Source organism: Athene noctua, chromosome 27, assembly GCF_965140245.1.
Source record: "Athene noctua chromosome 27, bAthNoc1.hap1.1, whole genome shotgun sequence".
Taxonomy (NCBI): domain Eukaryota; kingdom Metazoa; phylum Chordata; class Aves; order Strigiformes; family Strigidae; genus Athene; species Athene noctua.
This window is the reverse complement of record NC_134063.1, coordinates 7,775,676-7,796,097: the sequence shown is the minus strand read 5'-3', so window position 1 is coordinate 7,796,097 and position 20,422 is coordinate 7,775,676. Positions and strand designations below refer to the sequence as shown.

The 20,422-nt window shown below is 67.8% G+C and overlaps 2 protein-coding genes across 4 annotated transcripts; one reads left to right on the top strand and one right to left on the bottom strand.

Annotated features, from left to right (window-relative positions):
- Positions 1 to 232: 232 nt before the first annotated feature.
- On the bottom strand, positions 233 to 15,665 carry POLRMT (RNA polymerase mitochondrial). 2 transcript variants are annotated; one of them, XM_074928008.1, is made up of 21 exons: positions 15,583 to 15,665; positions 14,912 to 15,007; positions 13,674 to 14,317; positions 13,218 to 13,348; positions 11,142 to 11,328; positions 10,568 to 10,717; positions 10,273 to 10,440; positions 9,798 to 9,968; positions 8,910 to 9,149; positions 7,936 to 8,715; positions 7,297 to 7,419; positions 5,488 to 5,610; positions 4,410 to 4,589; positions 4,030 to 4,116; positions 3,667 to 3,780; positions 2,992 to 3,041; positions 2,737 to 2,835; positions 2,462 to 2,534; positions 1,900 to 1,982; positions 1,363 to 1,433; positions 233 to 695 (listed from the first exon to the last, which is right to left on the bottom strand). In XM_074928008.1, the coding sequence occupies exons 1-21, from the start codon at positions 15,632 to 15,634 to the stop codon at positions 646 to 648; spliced, it is 3,672 nt and encodes a 1,223-aa protein (XP_074784109.1). In that variant the 5' UTR covers positions 15,635 to 15,665; the 3' UTR covers positions 233 to 645. The 2 variants fall into 2 exon arrangements, with proteins under 2 accessions (XP_074784109.1, XP_074784111.1); XM_074928010.1 differs by having other exon boundaries at positions 10,568 to 10,675.
- A 504-nt stretch (positions 15,666 to 16,169) lies between these two features.
- Positions 16,170 to 19,769, top strand: FGF22 (fibroblast growth factor 22). Of its 2 annotated transcripts, XM_074928048.1 has the most exons (3): positions 16,170 to 16,419; positions 19,033 to 19,136; positions 19,435 to 19,769. In XM_074928048.1, the coding sequence occupies exons 1-3, from the start codon at positions 16,170 to 16,172 to the stop codon at positions 19,627 to 19,629; spliced, it is 549 nt and encodes a 182-aa protein (XP_074784149.1). In that variant the 3' UTR covers positions 19,630 to 19,769. The 2 variants fall into 2 exon arrangements, with proteins under 2 accessions (XP_074784149.1, XP_074784147.1); XM_074928046.1 differs by having other exon boundaries at positions 19,033 to 19,657.
- Positions 19,770 to 20,422: the final 653 nt, after the last annotated feature.

Here is a 20,422-nt window from a genome sequence, read left to right as displayed (position 1 = left end):
GCCCCAGGCGCAGGATTTCCTCCCTGCAGGGAGCTGCGGTCACCCCTGCTCCCGCCGCACCGGCCCCTCGGTGCGGGAAGTTTTGTCTCTGTTTCTGCTGCGAAAGCAGTTCCAGAATGTGACACCTTTCGTCAGCAAAACAGCAGCGGGGGGGGAACCAGTCCCAGCTCCCCAGGACAGGGGCAAGAGCCCAGACCTCTGAGAAGGACTCAGTGCCCAAGTAGTATTTCAAAATACATTTTATTTACAGTATCATACACCTCCAGCCCTGGGTTAGTGGTTTTCCCTGTCTGAGACTCAGGGAGCAGAAGCAAAAGTGATCGCTGGAGCCGCCAGGAGCTGCGGAGGGCAACGATCCTGGGCTGCGCTGCGGGGAAGGACGGGGGGGCACCAGCAGCCCAGGCCCTTGCGCCAGGGCGAGGAGCAAGAGGAGGCGGCCCCGTCCACTGCCACCCGAGAGCTGCAGCCCCCCCGTGCCAGGGCCAGGGGCAGCAGCAGCAAACAGTGCAGACACAGAGCTCCCCCAGCCCCCCCTCCTGCGCACTCCCAGTTTGCCCCAGTGTCTCGCCCAGGAGACACAGGAGCTGCGGGCCAGAGGCTACGGCAGCAGGGCGAGGTAGTCGGGGCCCCGCTGGCTGCCGGGGCTCAGCTGAAGAAGTAGGTGGAATTCATCACCTGCCTCAGGTTGAACTTGCCTGGGGGAAGGGAGGGAGAGGTCAGAGAAGCTGCACCGAGCCCTGCTTCAGCCTCCTGCCAGAACGGCTGCAGCCCAGCGCCCGCCCCAGGCTGGGCCAGCACAGCGGGGAGGGTTGTGGTTTTCGGGAATTGATGTACTTCCAAATTTATCTGGGAGCGTGGTAGGAAGAGCAAGACAGAAGAGTAGCAGCAGCAAGGCAGGGGAGCACGAGAGGGAACGGACCGTCCCCGGCCTGTGCTGCCGCTGGGGCCGAGCGCGGCGCTGCCCAAGAGCCAGGGGCCTGCTCCAGAGGTCAGGCAGATGGCCTGGCAGAGGCAGAGCCGAGATTAGGAGGAGTTAAAGTAATTGCCTTAATCCCATTGTATGTGTATTATCTAGATCCTGGCAATCACCTCCCCTCTCCAGGCAGAGGCCTCCGGCTGGAAGCAGATGGGAGAGGAGCGCAGCTGGGCTGGGGCGTCCTGGGGAGAACCCCCGGGCCCGGGGGGGCGCAGGGAGGGCTCCAGGGAGCTGCAGGGGAACGTCTGAAGGTGCTGTCCCCCTCTCTGCCGTCCAGCACAGGCAGCAAAACCCCACCCAGGGACCCCCACCCTGCGCAGCGATGTTGGGGGCCGCTCCCCCCACCCTCCCCCCGTCTCCAAAGCGCTCGGGGCCGCTGCTCGTACCCGTCTTGGGGACGCTGGACAGCTGCTCCATCAGTTTACTCTGCCAGAGGGCTCTCATCTCTCTGTCAGGGCTGGGTGAATCAGAAGGAAAGCAATCAGCATGGGAGCTGCGGGAGAAGGTGCACGCTCCTCTGCTCCCCCTGACAAGAGGGTTCAGCTCGCCCAGAACACACCCCGTCCCGCTGCAGCACCCGAGCGGGGCTCAGCCCCGGCCACAGCAGCCCCAGACGCTGCCCAGGACGGGGCCGGTGGCGGGGTACACACCAACCCAGCACCCTACTGCCCCATTCATTCACAGCGGGGAGCCCCAGGCCCCCCGATGCATTCGAGCACCAACTCCTACCCCAGTTCTGTACCAAAAGGATGCAGACACCTTGCTTTTCACCCTGAGGTCCAAGGCACTCCGGGCACCCGTCAGGGAGGAAGAGCAGCTTCCCTCCAGAGCAAGGCCCGTGAGCGTCTGGGCACAACCACCCCGGGAGAGGGAAGGGCTGGAGGCAGGGAGTGTGGGGGGGTTCGCCAGCAGGCCAGGGGTACCTGCAGTACTTCTCCAGCATGAACTTGGACAGATCCTCCAGGATCTTCTCGCTGTGCAGAGCCACGAATTGCTTCCGACAGATCTGACCCAGAGAGTAACGGTGAGTGAAGGGGCCTTGTCCCCTCCTTCCCCCTGGTGCTTCATCAGCCAAGACAGAGGTGAGGGGCACAGGGGGACAGGGGGGCTGCCAGACAAGGGGGAAGGGAATCAGCCTGGGGAGGGGGGAGGCAGCGGCTGACCCTCATTTGTCAACCAACTCTACACCAGCTCTGGCAGCAAGACAAGGGGAAGGGCCCAGGGCGGGGCAGAGGCACCGATGCTGCCAGGCGCTGGGTTTGGCGCTGATTTACGGGGAGATTCTCCCACAGACGCTCCCTGAAAGGTGGGAGGAGATGGGGCTACAGGCCCAGGACATCAGCCGCAGCCACCGGCGAGCGCCCCAGGCTCACTGCACCCGGGTAAATAAACCAGGCTCTGGAGCAAAGCCCAGGGCAGGCAAGGGCTGGCAGGGGCCCAGAGGACAGAGCAGCGAGATCCCCGCTCTTGTCAGGACGCTCGTACCTGGTTCATGACATCCACGGTGAGCGCGTGAGTCCAGTAGCAATCGTGGACCGAGACGAAGGTCAGACCCTGCCTGGGGGCAGCAGAAGGCGCCATCGATACCGAGAGCCCCCCCGGCGCTGGCCCCCGCCGGGACACGAGCAGGGAGGGGGGACACCCACACCCCCGGCCTGGCACCCCCAGACCTTCAGAGCGCGGGGGCCAACGCCAGCACCTCCCCTCACCCCCCGGGAACCCCGACCCCCCCGCAGGAGGCCCCGGGCGCCGCTGCCCACCTGAGGCAGTGCAGAGCCGTGAGCATCATGTGCGTGGAGTCCAGGGAGTGGATGAAGTTGGGGGGGAAGGCGTTCTTCTGCTTCACCGTGTCGGGCTTCCTGCAGCACAGGGCGGGAGGGGCTGCGGCACTCCCAGGGCCGGGGAGGAGGGCGCCAGCGAGACCCGAGGGCTCCCCGGGCCGGCTCTGCCCACGGCGGGCTTTGTCCCCAGAGCACAGGCGGGGACAGCCCAGGGACACCACGGTCCGTACTTACTGGCTGCTGTTGAAGGTTTTCACGCTCAAGGCCTGCATGTTGCAGTTGAGCTGCGGGGAGAGAGGGAGGGATGGGCTGTCACGGGGCCCTGACCCGCGCTGCCGGCACCGACCGGGAGCTGCTCTGCCGGGGGCGTTCTGGGCTGCAGGGGGGGTCTGGGCAGGGACCTCCCCAAGCGCCCCGGTCACCACGGCAGCGGGTGCTGCTCAGCGGCGCCCTGCCCGCTGCCCCTCCCGAGGGTGCCGGCTGGGACCCCGGCCCCTTCCCAGCGACGCGCTGATTCAGCCCTGCGAGGGCCACGGGAAGGGCTCGTGGCGGCGAGCGGCTGCGGGGACGAGCCGGGCCGGGGAGCCGTGAGTCAGCGCGGCGGTGCGTGGGAGGCGAGAGCAGCGAGACTGAATCACGCCAGCCCCGGGAAGGCTCCCCGGCGCAGAGCGGGCCCGTGCCCCAGCTGCCTGAGTGGGACGGGAACAGCAGAGCTTCCTCAGCAGCCCACCCACACGCTCCTGTCTCTGCCGGGAGCGACGAGGCCGGAGGATGCGCCTGCACACAGTCCCACCCGCTCTGCAGGCTCACCCGCAGGGACGCCAGCCCGCTGGGCTTCGGCTCGCGGCCTCTCCCTGCTCCCCAGCACGGCCGGGGAAGGGCAGAGGGGTCCTGCACACCCCTACTTACCACAGTGGACTTGGAGCGGTAGTAGGGCTGCACGATGGGGAGACCCAGCGGCGTGACCCACTCCACCGTCTGCCCCGACTGGGCGATGAGCTTGGCGCTCTCCGTCAGCCACTTCTGCAGGGAGCCAGGGAAGAGAGGGGCTGGAGTTAGTGGGGGCCGCTGGGAGACCCCATCCCCTTGCAGCTGACCCCGATGTCTGGCCCAGTACCGGCACAATCCCGCACCTCTGGGCTGGGACAGGAGGATCCTCTCTGGGCCAGGGCCCAGAAGAACCGTCTCTTGCCCTGGAGCAGCCCCTGGTCTGTGCATGGGCGGGCCAGGGAAGAAGAAAAGGCAGAGAGGGATGAGCAACAGGCACCTTACCTGGATGTCTCTGGTCGCTGAGAACATCTCCTTGATGCCGTTGAACACCTTCTTCACCAGGTAGTCTGACGCTTCCCACAAGTATTCCTGCAGAGGCAGAGCAAGGGGTCCCAGGGTAAAGCACCAGAGCACTCGCTGCTCCCCGGCGCCGCCTCCGTCACGGGCTGCGTGAGCCTGGAGCTGGCGGGGTGCGACGGAGGGAGGCCCAGGCCAGCACTTCACAGGGCTCCTTGTCCAAGGACAGGCCGATCTCTGCCCAGTCCTGCTCAACCCTCTGGGGGCGAGGAGGAAGGCAAGGCAGAGGAAGGGCAGCGCGCGCACCTCTCCCGTCAGGGGCTGAGCGCAGAGCGACGCCGGGGAGGAGAGGGCAGGGGCGTTACCTCAGGGAACTCGTCGATCTCCTTGAGACGCTTCTCGATCTGCAGCCGCCCGCCGTAGCGCGTGACGCCGTACACCACCGTCATCACCGTCTGCTTCACCACCTTGCGGCTGATGAAGCCCTGCAGCACCTGGGCCACCTTCACCCCGTGCTCAGCATCCTTCTTCCGGAACTCCTCCACCTGAGGAGGGCAGCGCTCGGGAGCTGCTGGCCCAAGCCCCTTCCCTGGCCAGGAGCATCAGGGGGACCACGAGACCCCCCCAGCTGGGCACTGCCTGGCTTGAGCCCCCACCAGAAACCCTGCAGCCCACCTCCGCCAGCCCTGGTTAAGAGATCATCTGCTGAAGGGATCAAGAGGCACCCGGACCTCAGAGGGCACCGCGCCCGCAGGACCCAAGCTTTCCCCTGCTGCCTCAGCACTGTCACGTGTCACAGGTGTCACTTATCCAGCACCACAAGGACACGGCACCGGGACTGCGGCTCGGGACTCGGGTTCTCCAGCTCTGCCACCCCAGCGATAACTGAGCAAACCCTCTGCGTGCTCCTCCCGCCCGGGTAACACGTGCCGAGGCCCCGAAGGCAGAGCCGGGGGCGCAGCGCCCGCGGAGCGGGGCTGGCAGGTCGCAGCACTCCCAGCGGCCTCGCTTCACGTCGCGTCTCCCGAGGAAACTGCAGACTTCGCTGCAGCGCCAAGGGCTGAACCTCTCCCTCCTCCTTCCTGCCCAGCTCAAAGAAAACCCCCCAACCTGCGGGCCAGCCGGCTGCCACCAAGAGATAAGGAACCCCCTCCGCTCTCTTCCACCTCCCCACCCTACTTCTCCCAGACCTCACTCAGAAGCAGACAGCGGGAATCCCAGTGGATTTCTCACAGCTGCCTCTGTGAGGAGAGATCTCCAGTCAGATCCCCGCTGGGGCACTGGTTCCCGCTGCGGGAGGGAGAGACCCCCGCTCTGACCAGCTCGGGCTGTCCCAGCACACTGGCCTTACCCCGACCTTTCTCCCTGGGAGCTGGAGGACCTCGTGCAACACGGGCAAGGGGGGAGGCGGGTCCCGGAGGTGCTGCCCCCGCCGCGCCTCACCTGCTGGGCCACGGTGCTGTAGACATCCTGGGGGACGCCGCAGGGCATCAGGTTGACGGACACGGCGCCGATGAGGTCCCGGCCCAGCGCGGCGTAGTGCTGCAGACCATTGCAGGAGCCGTCCTGTGCGGGGACGGGGCGTGGGCGCGCGCACGGAGCCCAGCTCGTCCGCCCGCCCCAGCGCCAGCACTTGGCTCAGAGGTTACGGCCACCCCCCCTCCCAAGACAGCTTTGCAGCTGATCTCCCAGCAGCTGCCAGGGCCACACCAGTTTCCCTTTTCCTTCTGGCCAGTATTCCTGTCTGGGTCTCATCACCAACTACTGATGCCTATGAGGTTTAAAAAAAGAAAACTTCACATCACACTGCCCCCTCCATGAATTTTCAAAGACATCAGAGCTCTGTGGAAACACTGAAAAAACAGAAAATTTGGAAAAAACCAAATCTGTCTGGATGCTAAAAGAAGCCCCCAGAGGCAGCAGTCAAAACAGCCTCAGAGCGCCCAGGGGCGGGCTCGGTGGTGGGAGAGCAGCTGGGCCGAGGGCCGCGGGGCAGCCCGGGGTGACTCGGAGGCCGCAGCCGGCCGCGGCGCCTCCGCTCCGGGGCTGACGGAAACACCCTCCGACAGAAAGCAGCCCCGAGCCGGCCCGTCCCAAAGCCGGGGCTAGAGGCTCACCAGCCGGTCTGCCACAGCAGCGCCCGAGAGCCCTCCTGGCACCAGGACCAGCCCGGGCGAGGCGGGCAGGACCGAGCGAGGGCGCGGGCAGGTCCTGCCGCTCCCCAGCCAGTGCCAGCAGACGCACTGCTGCTCCGGAGCCGCCGCTGCTCCCGCGGGGGCTCCGCCTGCTCAGAGAGCGCCCGGAGCCGCGGGCGGGATCCACCCCGGCAGAGGGGCTGCTGGCGATAGCCAAGCGCCGGTGACTCGGGTGCCCTCCTGAAGCCGTCCCTGCTTGGATTTCATTAGCAGCACCCCCCCACGCCCCCGCTGCTCTCTTGATCTTCTGCTGTCGTAACAGGATCAGTTTAGCCTCTCATACATATTCCAGACCATCACTATGGGCAGAACACACCCCGTTATCCCCCCCCCCTTCATTATGGGCATCTGACCTTCTAATGAGATAAATGAGCAAACCCCTCTCACCAGGAAAACAATCAATCATTGTCTCCCATGCAGAAGGGGGTTTATGGGCGCAGAGAAGTACCTGGGATACGGACAGAGCGCGGATCTGCTGGGGCACAGCAGGAGAAAGGGCTGAGCGCTGGCTACCAGGAGCAGCCACCTGGCTACCGGGGGGACACGCTCGGAGCGTGGGCACATCCGGGACCGGGAGGGACCGGGCGCGCGGTGGCAGCCACGTCACTGACACGGGCTCAGATCGGCTCCGTCCCCCTGCCCTTCTCCGGGGTCCAGACCTCCCACCCTTCGCTCCCGCGGAGCTGCTCGGCCTCAGCCTCGGGATGGGAGCGGAGCAAAGGCCCCAACGCCTCGGCGCAGCCCCGAGGGCTTCGGCCGGGCAGGTGCTGCCTTCACCAGGCCGCGGGGCCGGGATGACTCCCAGCCCCGATCCCGCGGCGCCCCGCAGGCAGCCGGCCCCCATCTCCCAGCCAGAGGAAGCGAAGCAGCGTGAGACTGTGCCGGCCCTTAACGGCTGCACCCAGCAGAGAACTGCGGGAGCTCTCAAGCCAAGGCGCCCGCAGACTGCGCTGCCCTTCGAGCGAGCAGCGAGTGCAGCGCCGAGTCCCGGCTGCTCCCGCTCTGCCCGAGCCCCCGGCCCCGCCACACGGGCCATGCAGATCCATCGAGCTCCCACCTGGTGAACTGGGAAATGAGAGATGTAGGCTGCTGGATCCGGGGACCTCGAGGCTTTGGCGATTTCCATACAGCAGGCCAAGGCTTGCCAGGGCTCGTCAGTGTTCATCCACCACTTCCTGCCCTGGAACAGGAGGGCAGAGGCTGGCAGGAGCAGCCAGTGCTCTGGGGCAGCCCAAGCCACGGCCGAGCCCCTGCGCTCCCGGGATACGCTGGGCAAGGCACCTGCCCCCACCACGCCTCCACTTCCCTAATATTTCGTTGTGTTTTCAGAGAGAAATGTGTTATTTAAGAAACCCTGCAATGCTTTGCTTCCCTTTCTCCTCTCAAAGCGTTCTTTCAAAACGTTTCTGTTTCAGAATCGATCTGATTTCCATTTTGTTTTACCTTCTAGGAGCTGTGCTAAGAGGAATGGTTAACTCTCCTCTGAAATGAACAATGACATCGACCCTTTTTCCTTGGCACACTCAGAGTTGGAATAGAAATTGTCCAAGAGAGGAACCTCCCTGCTTTTGCTTTTGAGGTGGGTCACTGAGGGGGAACCTCGCAGCCCGCCCAGGGGCAGCCGCAGGCTCCCAGAGCCGGTCCCTCCGCTGCCCCCCAGGAGCGAGCGGGGCGGCGCCGGCCACTCCCCACCTACCGTCAGCGGGTGGTCGGCGGAATCCAGGATCTCCTCCATGATCTCGTTGGCGTAGTCCAGCCGCTCCTTCAGGGCGCTCTTCTTCTTCAGCCCCGTGAGGTTAATGAGGTGGATCTTCAGCCAGTCGAGGCCCTTGGGCCCCAGCGGCCTTCCCTCTGCGAAAAGCAGGATGGCCCGGGTGACGTCGTTACCGAGGTGGTTGAAATAAGGCGGGCAAGGGTAAGTCCTGCCTCGGAAGTCCATGTTGTGGGGAAACCAGAACACCTTGTCCCTGACGAAGTTGGCGATGGAGAGCTTGTAGAGCGCGTCCATGCGCAAGCTGTGCATTTCAGCCGCCTTCTTCTTGCACAGCAGCAGCTCTTGCTTGTGGGACTTGTTCCCGGTGGCGGAATTGCCGGGAGCAGCAGGAGGCCTGGGGGCCTCCGAGACGGGCGGCGGGATGTCCAGCTTCTCGTTGCCTTTGTCGTTGAAGATGGAGATGATGATATCCAGCACGGGCTGGTTGACCTTCCAGGCGCAGTTGCCCAGCTGGTTGAGGGCATCGAGCACGGGGTGGAGGTTGACCGGAGGACACTGCTCCAGGAGCAGCTGGTGCTGGATGGCCCCGTCCACAAAGCGCATCAGCCTGGTGTCGTTCAGGACAAAGGCACCGAAACGGGGGGAGGTCCAGGGCACCGGCGGGCACAGCATCGGTATGACGGAGGAGTTAAAGGTCAGCGTGGTCTCTGCAGCGTCCGACACAAGCTGGGAGAAGATGGGATGGGGCTTTATCAGCCCGACCTGGAGAGGAGAATCAGCAGCAGAGGGTCAGGGCTGGTGTCTGGAAGAGCGTGTGATCACGCTAAGGACGGACACTGTCACACAGAACCGGGGGCTCCTCAAAGCGTCCCTGTGCAGGCAAGGCAGCAGGGAGGGACAAGGTTTGGGTGAGGAGGGGACCTGCGCAGCCCCAGAGCCCCCTGGACGAGGCTCACCTGCCAGCTGCTGCGGAAGGAGTAGACGTGGTAGAGGACGGGGATGAGCCGGGGCTCCAGGCGGGGGTTGAGGCTGTTCCTGGGCACCCTGACAGCCTGCACCAGCAGCTCCAGCAGGTGCATGCCCAGGCGCATGAGGAGCACGTACGGCCAGCTGCAGTCCTTCAGGTTCAGGGAAGGCCCGAAGCCGGCTTCCGCCACCAGCTTCTCCCAGTATTCCCGTGGCAAGCACTTGTGGGGCTGGGAGGTGGAAGGAGAAGAGCGGGTCAGCTGGAGGGGCCACCCTGCTGCTCCCCGGGGTTTGCTGGGGGGATCTGTCTCCTGGAACATGGCTCCGGGGACCCTCCCGGCTCGGTGTCCCTGGCAGGGATATCTGGGGAGGGTGTGGCCAGGGGAAGCCCAACAGCGAGAAGGTGCCGGGACAGTGGCGCTGCAAAGCCCTTCCTCGGGCTACGTCCTCAGGCCACGTCCCCGAGGCTGACACCGTGTCCCCGCCCCGTCCCACCCCTCCTGCAGACCTGCCACCCCCACGCAGCTCTGGGAAGGAGCTGCCCAGAGCGGTGCCCTTGGCCCCTTTCCCTCTCCCAAGCGCACCGCCGAGCCCCAGAGCTCTCCCACGCGGGCTGTCTGGCTCCAAGGGTTCAGCTCGGCCGATTTAACACCCCCAGCCCAGAAACACCTGCTGCTGCCCCAGAGCCAACACGCCTGTCGCTACAGGGCAGGGGCCTGCCCAGCGCCACACAGGGCCTTGCGGTTCTGGGGGGCCTCTGCAGCAGCAGGTTCCCAGAGCCTGGCCCCGGCGAGGAGATGGGCAGACAAACCGCCTCGGCCCACCCCGGCTCTGCCGCTGGGCTCCCCGCGGGCCCCCGCGCCCCCTGGGACACCCACCTGGCCGTCCCTGGCCAGCAGATGGATGTAGCTCTTGTAGACCTCCTGCACCTTCCCCAGCTGGCGGCCGCGCAGCTTCCTCTGGGTGATGTATCGGTTGTAGACTTTGAAGCCCAGGTCCCGGGCCAGGACAACCAGGGACTGTCCTTGCGGAGAGAGGGTGTTGAGGACCTGAGAAAGGGGAAGGCAAAGAGGGTCTTAAGGCGGGAGGAACAGAAGGACGGAGCAGAGACACAAAACGGGAGTTAAAGCCCCTGTCTGGGAAGCACAAAGATGCTGATCCCCACGATGCTGAACAGAAGAGGAAGGACACAGGGCCAGGACAGAGCAGGGGCTTCCCTGGCTGCTCAGAACAGGGAGCAGACAGAGCCTGCACCTGATAACCTGATAAACTTTGAGGCTCTTGTTCCGATTCCGCTGGCCCGAGCGGGACACTGGCGCTTCGCGGCAACGCGAGGACAGGGCAGGGTCCTACCTGCAGCATGATGGCCACGTACTCCTCGTCCGGCAGCAGGCACAGGTAGGGGTAGAGAATGTTGTACCCCAACCCCATCTGGAGCTGGGACATGTTGTGCTTCGACTTCTGCAGGGCCTGGAGGATGGAGTCGTGCCACTGGGGTCGAAGGGTGTCCAGCAGCTTGCGCTGTGCAGAAAGGGAAGCAAGACCGTAACGCTGTGGTGAGTGTCACCAGGGAGTTGCCCCCCTCTTTAGGCCACCGAGCCCCGCAACTCCTCCCCCAGTCCCAAGGGCTGAACTCCCCAGACTTTACCGCTTTAGTGGCTTGCGGGGTCAGAGGTTTGGTTGACTCCACTGACTTGATGGTTACGGTGTTGTTCAGCTCCATCTCCAGCTGCTGCTGAAAGCGCTCCTGCAACTCCTGCACAGAGAAACCCAGCTTGGGGTACGGCATCATCGTCTTCTGCAACAAGAGCGAGACATTAAGTGCCAAAAGCCAGAGGAAGAGAAGACATTGTGCCGGCCCCCCTGCGAGAGGCACGTGCTGCCAGTCCTGCTGAAGGCACCTTTCTGGGACCTCTGCGTCCAGAGGGCCGAGCGCTCTGGCTGGCAAAGCCCAGGGTAACCGGCCTCTCCTGCTCTGCTCCTGGGTTGTGGGCGAGCTCCCATGAAAGCCCCCGCCAGCCCCCAGCTCCTCTGTCAGTGAGGCTGATCACTTCCTCAGAACACGGAGCTGCCAGACGGTTTGTGAGGGCTACTGAGCAGAGATTGGGCTAAGAAGTTCTTCCCACATGACAGCCCTGGGCTGGACCCGAGGACACCCTCTGCGCCGCCTGGCCAGCGCCAACACCCCTCCGAGCTGCAGCCACCGCCGAGCTGGGGCTTACTCTGGAGTAGAAGGCCCGGAGCAGAGAAGACTTGTACATCTTGCGTCTGGGTGGAGGGGGCAGCTGGTACTTGGGCTTGATGGTCCTGATGGCCTTCAGCACCTTCTCCTTCTCATCTTCCTCAAACAGGCACTTTTGGAAGAGCTCATCCACGACAAAGCCATCGTTCTTTAGCTGCTTCACACACCTGAGGAAGGGCAGATAAGACAGGCTCGACCTTTCACAGGGGACTGTGTGCACTGCACAGAAACCAGCACGTGACAAGGCACGGAACAAAATTTTAAAAACTAAGGATGGAGGAGATGGATGGGGGTGACCCCTTCGGAGGATCCAAGAGCCTTGATGGTATCAGGCTTCTCCTCCCTCACTTGTGGCCTCAACAGCATCACCCAGGCCCCCAGGAGACACTACAGGACAAAGAGCCACCCCCTCCCAAATCCCTGGCAGCCACAAAATCAAAACCCTCTCCTGAAGCAGGGCTTGGGGGCTGGCACCACTAACAACCAGCTCTGAGCACAGGGCAGGACACTGATACACGGCTCCAGGCCGCTCCAGGAGGGCCGGTGGAGCCTCCCTGTGCCACCTTCATGCCAGAGCAGCTGCGGGAGGGTGCAGCCTCTCTGACAGCCCTGGGGAGCAGGATGTGCTCCACACACTCGCCCTGGGACGCCTCCTCCCTTCTCCAGCACGTGCCTCAAAGCCACTGCCCGGAGCCTCCACCGAAAACCGTGCAGCAACTTGTGCCCGACCATGCTGGTGTCTGCCCAGCCCCAGAAACGGGCAAAGCCAGGAAACCCCCAGGGGGGAGATGCCTCAGTCTGCCGAGAGCACGGCTGTCAGGCAGGCGGACACCCCCCCTGCCCCTGCACAGCTCTCTGGAGGTGGGAGCAGGGCCCAGCCCGACAAGGGCACCCGCCGCAGGTTACAGCGAGCCGTTATCCTCCCTCCAGCCCGCACCTCTGCCGAGCTGAGCGGGCAGCTTTCACCTTCGCACCGGGCGGGGAGATGGAGCTCGGCTGCCGCTGCGAGGCTGAGCAGAGAGGCAGGTTCCTCCACTCTCACATAACCCTGCCCAGCAGCGCAGTCAAATCAAGGAACCCCCACCTCACACCCTCAAAGCAACACCACGGTCTGGGAGCAGAGCGGGAAACAACCCCCACCTCACAGGGCCCGGCTCAGCGCTCCCGGCCGCGCTGCGTCCAGCTGGGAGACACGTTTAGGAGAGGAAGGGAAATGAGAGCTCGTACCCCCACACAGCAAACAGAAACAGCTGTGGGGAAACACACACACACACCCTGGCAAGGCTGGGGGTGGACAAATCCGTGCAGGTGTGCTATAAACATCTGCCTACAGACAGCCCTGCGGGCGCGCTGCTGCACTGCTGCAACACCCACACACCCAGGCAGGAACGTCAACACCAGTCGCTTGGAGATCAGCTGACTGGAAGATCTTCACTCGCAGGCATTTAGACCTTGTTTGCCAGCCAAGGGACACACGAGGCCAGCGCAAAGCCCTGAACCAGCCAAGGGTGTTTGTGCAGCACTAGCAGAGCACCAGAAAGCTTCCCCCATCCTCTGGCAAAGCAGCTGCCTGTGCCACCGGACCCAGGCCCCGAGGCCCCGCGGCCCCGCCTGGCGGGACCTCACAGGGCTCCTTCAGCCCCTCACACTGGGTCTGACACAGACTTGCCCCACAAAACCCATCTCTATCTCCTGATCCCGCTCCTCCAGAGCATCCTGCAAAAAAACAGCTTTTTGGCTGAGCCCAGTGGGGCAAACTCCATGGAGCTGCTGGAAAAATGAACAGAGGAGCCATTCCTACCGGGCAGCGACAAGGTGCCCAGGGTGGGGGCAGAGCAAGGAGCCCCCGCCCGCGGAGAGGCTGCTGCCAGCCCAGGGCCCTGCCCAGAGCAAGGCTGTTCGCATGTCCTGCACCTCCCGCCCCTGCGAGATCGGGGACAAACTCTCCAGCAGCTGGGGGTGGGAAGGGTCGCGGGAGCTCTGCCCGCCCCAGGCGCGGGTCAGCACACGCACCCACGCAGGCAGCGGGCGCAGCGCCTCCCTCCCCCAGCGTTACCTCCGGACGGCTTTGGCGGGCGCCTGGCTCCGGCCCAGGCACTCCAGCACCGCCGCGTACGAGTCCAGGCTGGGCTGAAGGCCGGCGGACTCCAGCATGTAAAACAGGCGGTGGACGCGCTGCAAGCAGCCCTGCGGACGGGAAGGGAAGGGGCTGTCACACAGACACCAGCAGCCCCACGTCACAGCTTCACGCTGCTCCTGCTCCAGTTGAGCCACGTCTACCCCTCCCAGCCCCTTCTTCCCCTCAAAGCCACCGCACAGGGATCAGTGGCCCGATTCAGTGGCCTTGTACCAGCTCCGGCCCTCTCAGCAGAGCCAAGCCCCCCTCGAACACCTGCTGAAGGCAGTGGTGACAAAACACAGATAAAACCACAACCGCTGGTTCTACAGGGACAGGGCTCCTCCTCCCGAGCCAGCCCCTCTCCCCCCTCGGCCACCCAGGGCAGCTCGGTACCTTCCTCGCCCAGCACCGCATCACGATGTTGTAGGCGTTGACGTTCAGAAGGTGCCTCTTGGTGTGGGACTTGTGGTACATGAGAAGGAACCTCTCGGCCTCCTCCGGCTGCTGCAGGAACAGGAAGCATTCCAGGCTGGACTGCACCGTCTGCTGCAGGATCTTGTGGTGGTTGCTCTCCTTGTCCCGCGGCACTCTCCAAGACCTCTGCGCCTTTGCTTCCTTCTTCACCGCTTCCACCTGGGGCTTGCTGTCGGACTCAGTGGGGCCCCAGCTCATGGCAGCATCCGCTTTAGCCTTCGGCTTCTTCAGGCTCTTACTGGCTTTAGCTTTGGTCTTCGCCTTGCCCTTTGTTTTGGCCTGGGCCTCCACAGCCAGCTGGGAGGCAGCAATGGACAACTTCTGCTCCCCCTTCAGCTGCTGGGTGCACACTCCGGCCTCCAAATCCTCCACCCAGCTGCTGGGCTGGGCCGGGCTCTCAGCCCTTCCCCTGGGAGCGGGCTGCTCCTCCGCGGGGCCGGGAGCCCCCCCTTTCCACAGCGGGTCCTGGTACTTGGCATTCACCAGCGGGGCCAGCTCCGCTTTGTTGACCGTCACCTCCGGGACGTTACTGCCTTGGAGCTGCTTCACTCGAGCTTTCAGCACTGCCAGGACACACAGCCAGGGGAGGTGAAGGGACGCGAGGCTCAGCAGGAGGTTCTGTCCTGCTCAGGAACACGCAAGGACTTCCTCCCCGCTTGGCAGCCCCCCGCAGCAATCAGCTGCTTTGACCACTGTCCTGCTGGGACCCACCCACACGCCGTGGCCCACCCCCGTGTCCCAGGGAACCCAACAACGGCCCTGCAAGAGAAAAGGCACGTGTCCGGTCACTTCTCTGGGGCTGTCTCCAAAGTCCTCAGGCCCCAGCTCACGCAGGCAGGGAGCCCAAAGCCAGGGCATGTTCCAGGTCTGCTGGGCCCTCACACACCCCGGAGGGACTCCTCTACCATCCCTGGGACCACCCTGCGTCTTACAGCAATTCAACCCTCCCTCTGGGTGGGGCGGGCCTCCAGGTCCTTAAGACAGGACAGAACTTGCTCAGGGAGGCCAGCAAGCCCATGGGGAGCCCGACATCCTTGCCCAGGCGACAACTATTTACAGTCCCAAATATCTTCTTTATGGCTACCCAGAACGGGAAAACCTCCCAGTACACGGAACAAGGGAAACCCCCGCGTCTCTCCCAGCCCTCCCCGACTCACCTTCCAGCAGCTCCGTCCTCTCACAGACGGCACTTCTCCTCGCCTTCTCCTTGGCGCTGGCAGAGGAGTAGTTCCTGAGAACACTCCATGGGATCCCTGCGGCGGGAAGGCACAAAGGCCGGGAGGTCAGAGGCGGCGTCACCCCTTAGGGCTCTGCGAGCCCTGCCCCGCGCCACGGCCGGGCCCCGGCGGCCCTTCTCAGCTCAGCCTGCAGGGACAGGGACACCCCACCCCGCGGCTCTGATCTCCTGGGGGGGAACAGGACCCCAGGGACGCCACAAACCCCAGCGCTGCGGCACAGGGTGACGGGCCCCCAGCGACCCCCAGAGCAGGCAGCCTGGCTGCAGCGGGGACACGACCCCCGAGCCCCCATCCCTACCCTCACAGAATGACAAGGACACCCAGAGCCGAGGGGACTCATGACGCTAAGACGCTCCAAGCCGCCGGCTCTGTTCTGGGGGGGTGCTCTGGACCACAGGGACCCCCCGGCCGCGGTCAGGCCTGCGGGACCCCCAGCTCGGGCTGCGACCGGCGGGTGAGAGGCGGGACCCCGGGGACAGCCCCCCCGCCCCATTCCCTGAGGGCCCCCACGGCCCCAGGCCGCTCCTCCAGGCCCCCTCCCCGGTCCAGGCGCCCAGCCCGGCCCCGGCCGCCCGCTCCCGGCCGCTCACCGGCGCCCCGCAGCCGGGCCGGGCCCAGCAGCGCCGCCCGCAGCAGCGCCATGGCCGCCCCCGCGCTACGCCGCCATTGCCGCGCCGCGAGGCGGCCCCAGCGCGCAGGCGCCGCGCGGGGCACGCCGGGAGCGGGAGTCCCGCCGCGCCGAGCGCCCCCTGCCGGCCCGGCGGGAGCGGAGCCCGGGGGGATCCCGGCCCCGGCGCACCTCGGGCCGCAGGCGGGCACCGGGCCCGGGGCCACGGGGGCCCCGTCGCGCCCACACGCCACCCCCCAGCGCTGCCCGCCCGCCGCGGGAGCCGGCGGGGACCGGAGCGTGCCCGCCGCCCCCCAACCGAGCGCCCCGCGAGCGCCAGCAAGTGACCGGAGACGGGGCTGTAGTGGAGCCGTCGGGGCGCCGATTTATGAATGGGAGGCCCCGCCCCGCCCCGCCCACTGGCCGCCTCGGCCCCCGCCCCGCCCCGCCCCTCCCGCCGGTTCGCCCCGCGCTCGGGCCGCCCGCGCCGTCGGGGCCGGTCGCCGCCGCGGCCATGGCCCGTCGCCCGCCGCCCCGCCGCGCCCCGCCGCCCGCCCGCCGCCCGCCGCCATGAGGCGCGGGGGCCCCGCCGCCCTCGCCGCCTGCCTCGCCGGGGCGCTCGCCGTGCTGGCGGGGCCGGCACCGGCAGCGGCACCGGGGACGGGCGGTGCCGCCTGGGGCGGCCGGCGGCCCCCCCGCAGCTACGGTCACCTGGAAGGCGACGTGCGCTGGCGGCGGCTCTTCTCTGCCACCCGCTTCTTCCTCCGCATCGACGGCGGCGGCGGCGTGGAGGGGACGCGCTGGAGGGAGCGACCGGGCAGTGAGTGGGGCCGGGACCGGGACCGGGACCGGGAGCGGGACGGGACAGCCCAGCCCCGCCGGGGATCCGAGGCTGCGGCAGAGGCGGGCGCTGCCGGGGCCGGGCACGGGGCGGAGGGCACGGCCCGGGGGGGGCGAAGGCTGGACGGGGGCGCCCCGGGACGGCGGCGGGACCCCGCAGTGCCCGGCCCGGGCAGCGCCCGCAGCTCCTCCCGCCCAGCAAAACCTCCGCAGAGCGGCTGCTCCGGCCGGGCGGGAGCCGCAGGTCCCCGGGGCCGCCCCCGCCGTCCCGCAGGCACCGGCCGGGACGCGCAGCTCGCCCGAGCCCGAGCGGCTCCTGCGGCCCCGGGACCCCCTTTCCCGGGGTTCGGGGAACCGCGAGAGCTGCGCGGGCAACGGCTGCTCTGCCCGGGGACCCGGCGTCGCTTTGCGCGCTCCGCCCCGCGCCCGGGTGACCGGGGGGGTCGGTCGAGAAAGGCGGACGAGGAGGAGGAGGAGGAGGGACGGAGGAAGCTTCGGGGCGACGCTGGTTCTGGGACCACGAGGTTGGGGGGCGGAGCAGCCCCGTCGGAGGGGGCCGCAGAGCATCGTCCTGCGGGGGGGCTCGCGGGGCCGGGGGGCGCTGCCCGGGAACGAGCCGGCAGGATCGGGCCTCGCCCCGGGGCCGGGGCTGCTCCGCGCCCGAGGGCGCGCGGCGGTGGGAAGCGGCGGCTGCGGGGGGCGACACCGGGGCCCCCGCGACGGCGAAGGGTTGGCTCCCGGCACCGGGGTCCTGCCCCGGCCCCGCGGCCGCCCGCCCCCCCCCGGGTGACAGCGCCGGGTCCCGAGGGGACGCGGCACCCGCGGTACCGGCTGCGGCTCCGGGGGCATCGGCCCCTCCTGGGCGCTGGGTCCCGGCCCCCCGTGACAGGGAGGGGGGCACCGGCGGCTGCACCCGGTGGGGACGGCGGGGCCCGGGGGAAGGGGGCGATGGCCGAGCCCCCCCGGGGGCCCTGGCAGGGTGTCAGGGCGTGGGGCGGCAGCAGCGTCCCCCGGCCCATCCCGGTGGCGGCGGGGGCCGCCGCGTCCCCCTGCCGCAGGACGAGGGAGCCCGGGGAACCCCCCCGCGGTGTCAGAGGCTGTCGGGAGTCGCGACCGGGCGCGCTGCCAGCGCCGAGCGCCCCGACACGTTCCCCGGGCCTGTGGCAAGAGCCAGTGGGGAGCGGAGCCGCCGCACGGGGCTCGCTCTGGCCGCGGGCAGATCCTGGGCCGGGCCGGGGCTCCGCTCCGCGGCCCCCGCAGCAGCCGCCAGACCGGCTGCGGGGCGGTGGGGGCTCCCCGGGGCTTCCCCCGCCCCGAGCCCTGCGCCTGCCCCAGCCCCGCCGGGGGCACCGGGAGCGGCCTCGGGGGCATCTTTAGGGAAGCCGAGGTCCGCTGTTATAAATAGCGGCAGCTCCGGCGGGGGGGCGCGGACCGCGGGCGCTCGCTCAGCCCTTGCCCACAGCTGCCGCCCGTCGGGCGCTTCGCCGGGCCGGGCCCGCGGGTCCCGGGGGGGGCCGGGGCCGGGCGCTGGCGGCATTGGGCTGAAAACCCCCTGGGACCCATCACCCCCACGGAGCCGAACGCTCGGGAGCCCTCGCGCCGCCCCGGTGCCCCCGGGCGGTGCCGGAGGGTCGGTGCCCGGTGCCAGCCCCTGCCCGGGGCCGCGGCCCCCTGCACGCCGCTGCCGGGCAAAGCCTCGGCGCATCCCCCCGCCCCGGCCGGCCGGGGCAGCTCCCGCCGTGGCGGCACCGCGTGCCGGGCGGCCGCAGGGCTGGCGGCAGCGCCGGGGGCTGGCGGGGGGCGCAGGAATCCGGAGGCCCTGACGACGCTCCGGGAGTTTCCCCGGTCAGGGCCGCGGGTCCCACCACGTGCCGTTCCCCTCAGCGCCGCGCCGGGAGCTCGGTGCCCGGGCACACGCCGGCCGGGTCCCGCCGCATCCCGCCCGCCGTCCCCAGCGCGGGGCCGTGTGTCCCCGCTCGCGCCAGCGATCGGCACCGGTACCCGCGGGCAGCCCCGTCCCGGCCGCGTTCCTGCCCCGCAGGCCCCTGCCCGGGCGCCTCTGGCCACCGCGACAGGGTCGTGCGCCGTCGCCGCCCCCCCCACGCACACTTTGCCCCCCCAAGGCCGCGCTGGCCTCGGTGCCCGGAGCGCGCAGGGGGCCGGGGGCCGCGAGAGGCAGGCCGGGTCCCCGGGCACCGCGGGCGTGTTCGGGACAGACACACGGGCAGAGCTGCCAACGAGGGGAGGATAAACGCGAGGTCGGCACCGGGCAGGCTGGCAGGTTGTTCCGGGCAGGCAGATTGGCGCCACTCCCGCACCGTCGGGCTCCTGGGAAGGAGCTGGGCCCCGGGGAGGGGTAAAGATCGAACCCCCCCGGCTCAGAGGTTCTCCCTCCCGCTCCTGGCTCAGCCCTCGCTCCCATCGTCCCTCCGGCTGCGCCGGTGCCGGGCGACGGTCGGCAGCCCCGTCCCTGCGGGGGGGCACTTGGCGCCCGCAGACCCGGGGTCAGGACAGGGCCTCTGGGGAGGTTGTCCGTCCGTCCGTCCGTCTGTCCGTCCCTCCCCGGCTCACGGCCGCGCCTCCTGTCCCGCAGGCATCGTCGAGATCCGGTCGGTGCGTGTCGGCGTCGTGGCGATCCGGGCGGTGCACACCGGCTTCTACCTGGCCATGAACAAGCGGGGGAGGCTCTACGGGTCGGTAGGTCGGACGCTGCCTCCCGGGAGGTACTGGACCGGGGTCAGAGGCGCAGGGCAGAGCTGGAACGGGGGGTCCCAAACCCGCTGGGACTGGTGCCCTGGAGCGGGCTCCTGGCTTCCACGCCCTGACCCGCTCCCAGCGGGCGATTGCACCTGCAGAGCCCCTCTGCCCTCCGGGGACCCGGGGGGAGCCGGGGTCCCGCCCTGCCCCGCTCCTGGGGTCTGGCCCCGCCGGAGCAGGGCAACGATGGGCCCCGGCCGAGCGCGGCCGCCCCTCAGCCCCTTCCCTCTCCTGCCAGAAGGAGTTCAGCCCCAACTGCAAGTTCACGGAGCGCATCGAGGAGAACGGCTACAACACCTACGCGTCACTGCGCTGGCGGCACCGGGGCCGCCCCATGTTCCTCTCGCTCAGTAGCAGGGGCAGGCCGCAGCGAGGGGGCAAGACTCGCCGGCAGCACCTCTCCACCCACTTCCTCCCCATGCTCGTCAGCTGAGCCCCCTGGGCGGCTCCGGACCGCCCTGTAGGGAAAAAAGTGGAAAACTGGTTATTTTATTTATGTACATATCTATTTTTTTGCTATTTATTGTTTTATTTTTAAATGCCTGGCGGAAGATTGGGTGTGGAAGGCTCCAGACACAGCCAGCAGGAGCCGGCGCAGCCTGGACGGGGCGGCCGGTGGGCAGCCGGGGCGGAGGCCGCGGGGCTGGGATGTACCGGCGGGTTGTATCTGTCGGGTGTCCGAGCACTCGTGGCAATTAAAGCTTCGTGGAAGAAGGGGAGCGAGTCTTGGAGCTTTGATGGTGGGTTCAGCTCGGCTCGGTGGGGGGGTGGCTCGGGGTCGTGGCTGCAGCCACCAGCGTCGTCCCTGCGGGCGCCATTGAGGAGCCCGGCTGGTCCCCGGCGTGTCCAGCTCCTCATCGACCCACACCCTCCCCTGCGTGCTCCAAAACCTCACCCGCAGGAAAACACGCAGCGATGGTTCTTCAGTGGCACAAAGGAGGGAGCAGTGTAAAGCAGCAGCTGGCCTGGAGCCGGAGCGGCATGGCAGCGAGGGGGGGAGCCCCCGGGAGGGGGTGCGAGGGGGTGCAGCCCTGGGGACCCAAAGGGACGAGGCAGAGGGGGTCGAGGCGTCGAGAGGGTCCCAGCAGGAGCCCGCTCGCAGGCGGCGCTGCAGGGGGCTCTGTGGGACCAGGCACTGGGCAGCGCCGCGGGAGCCGGCCCCGGCCCTTGGGCAGACGCAGCCCGGGGGCTGCCCCTGGCTGGGGGGGCTGGGACGCTGCTCCCCA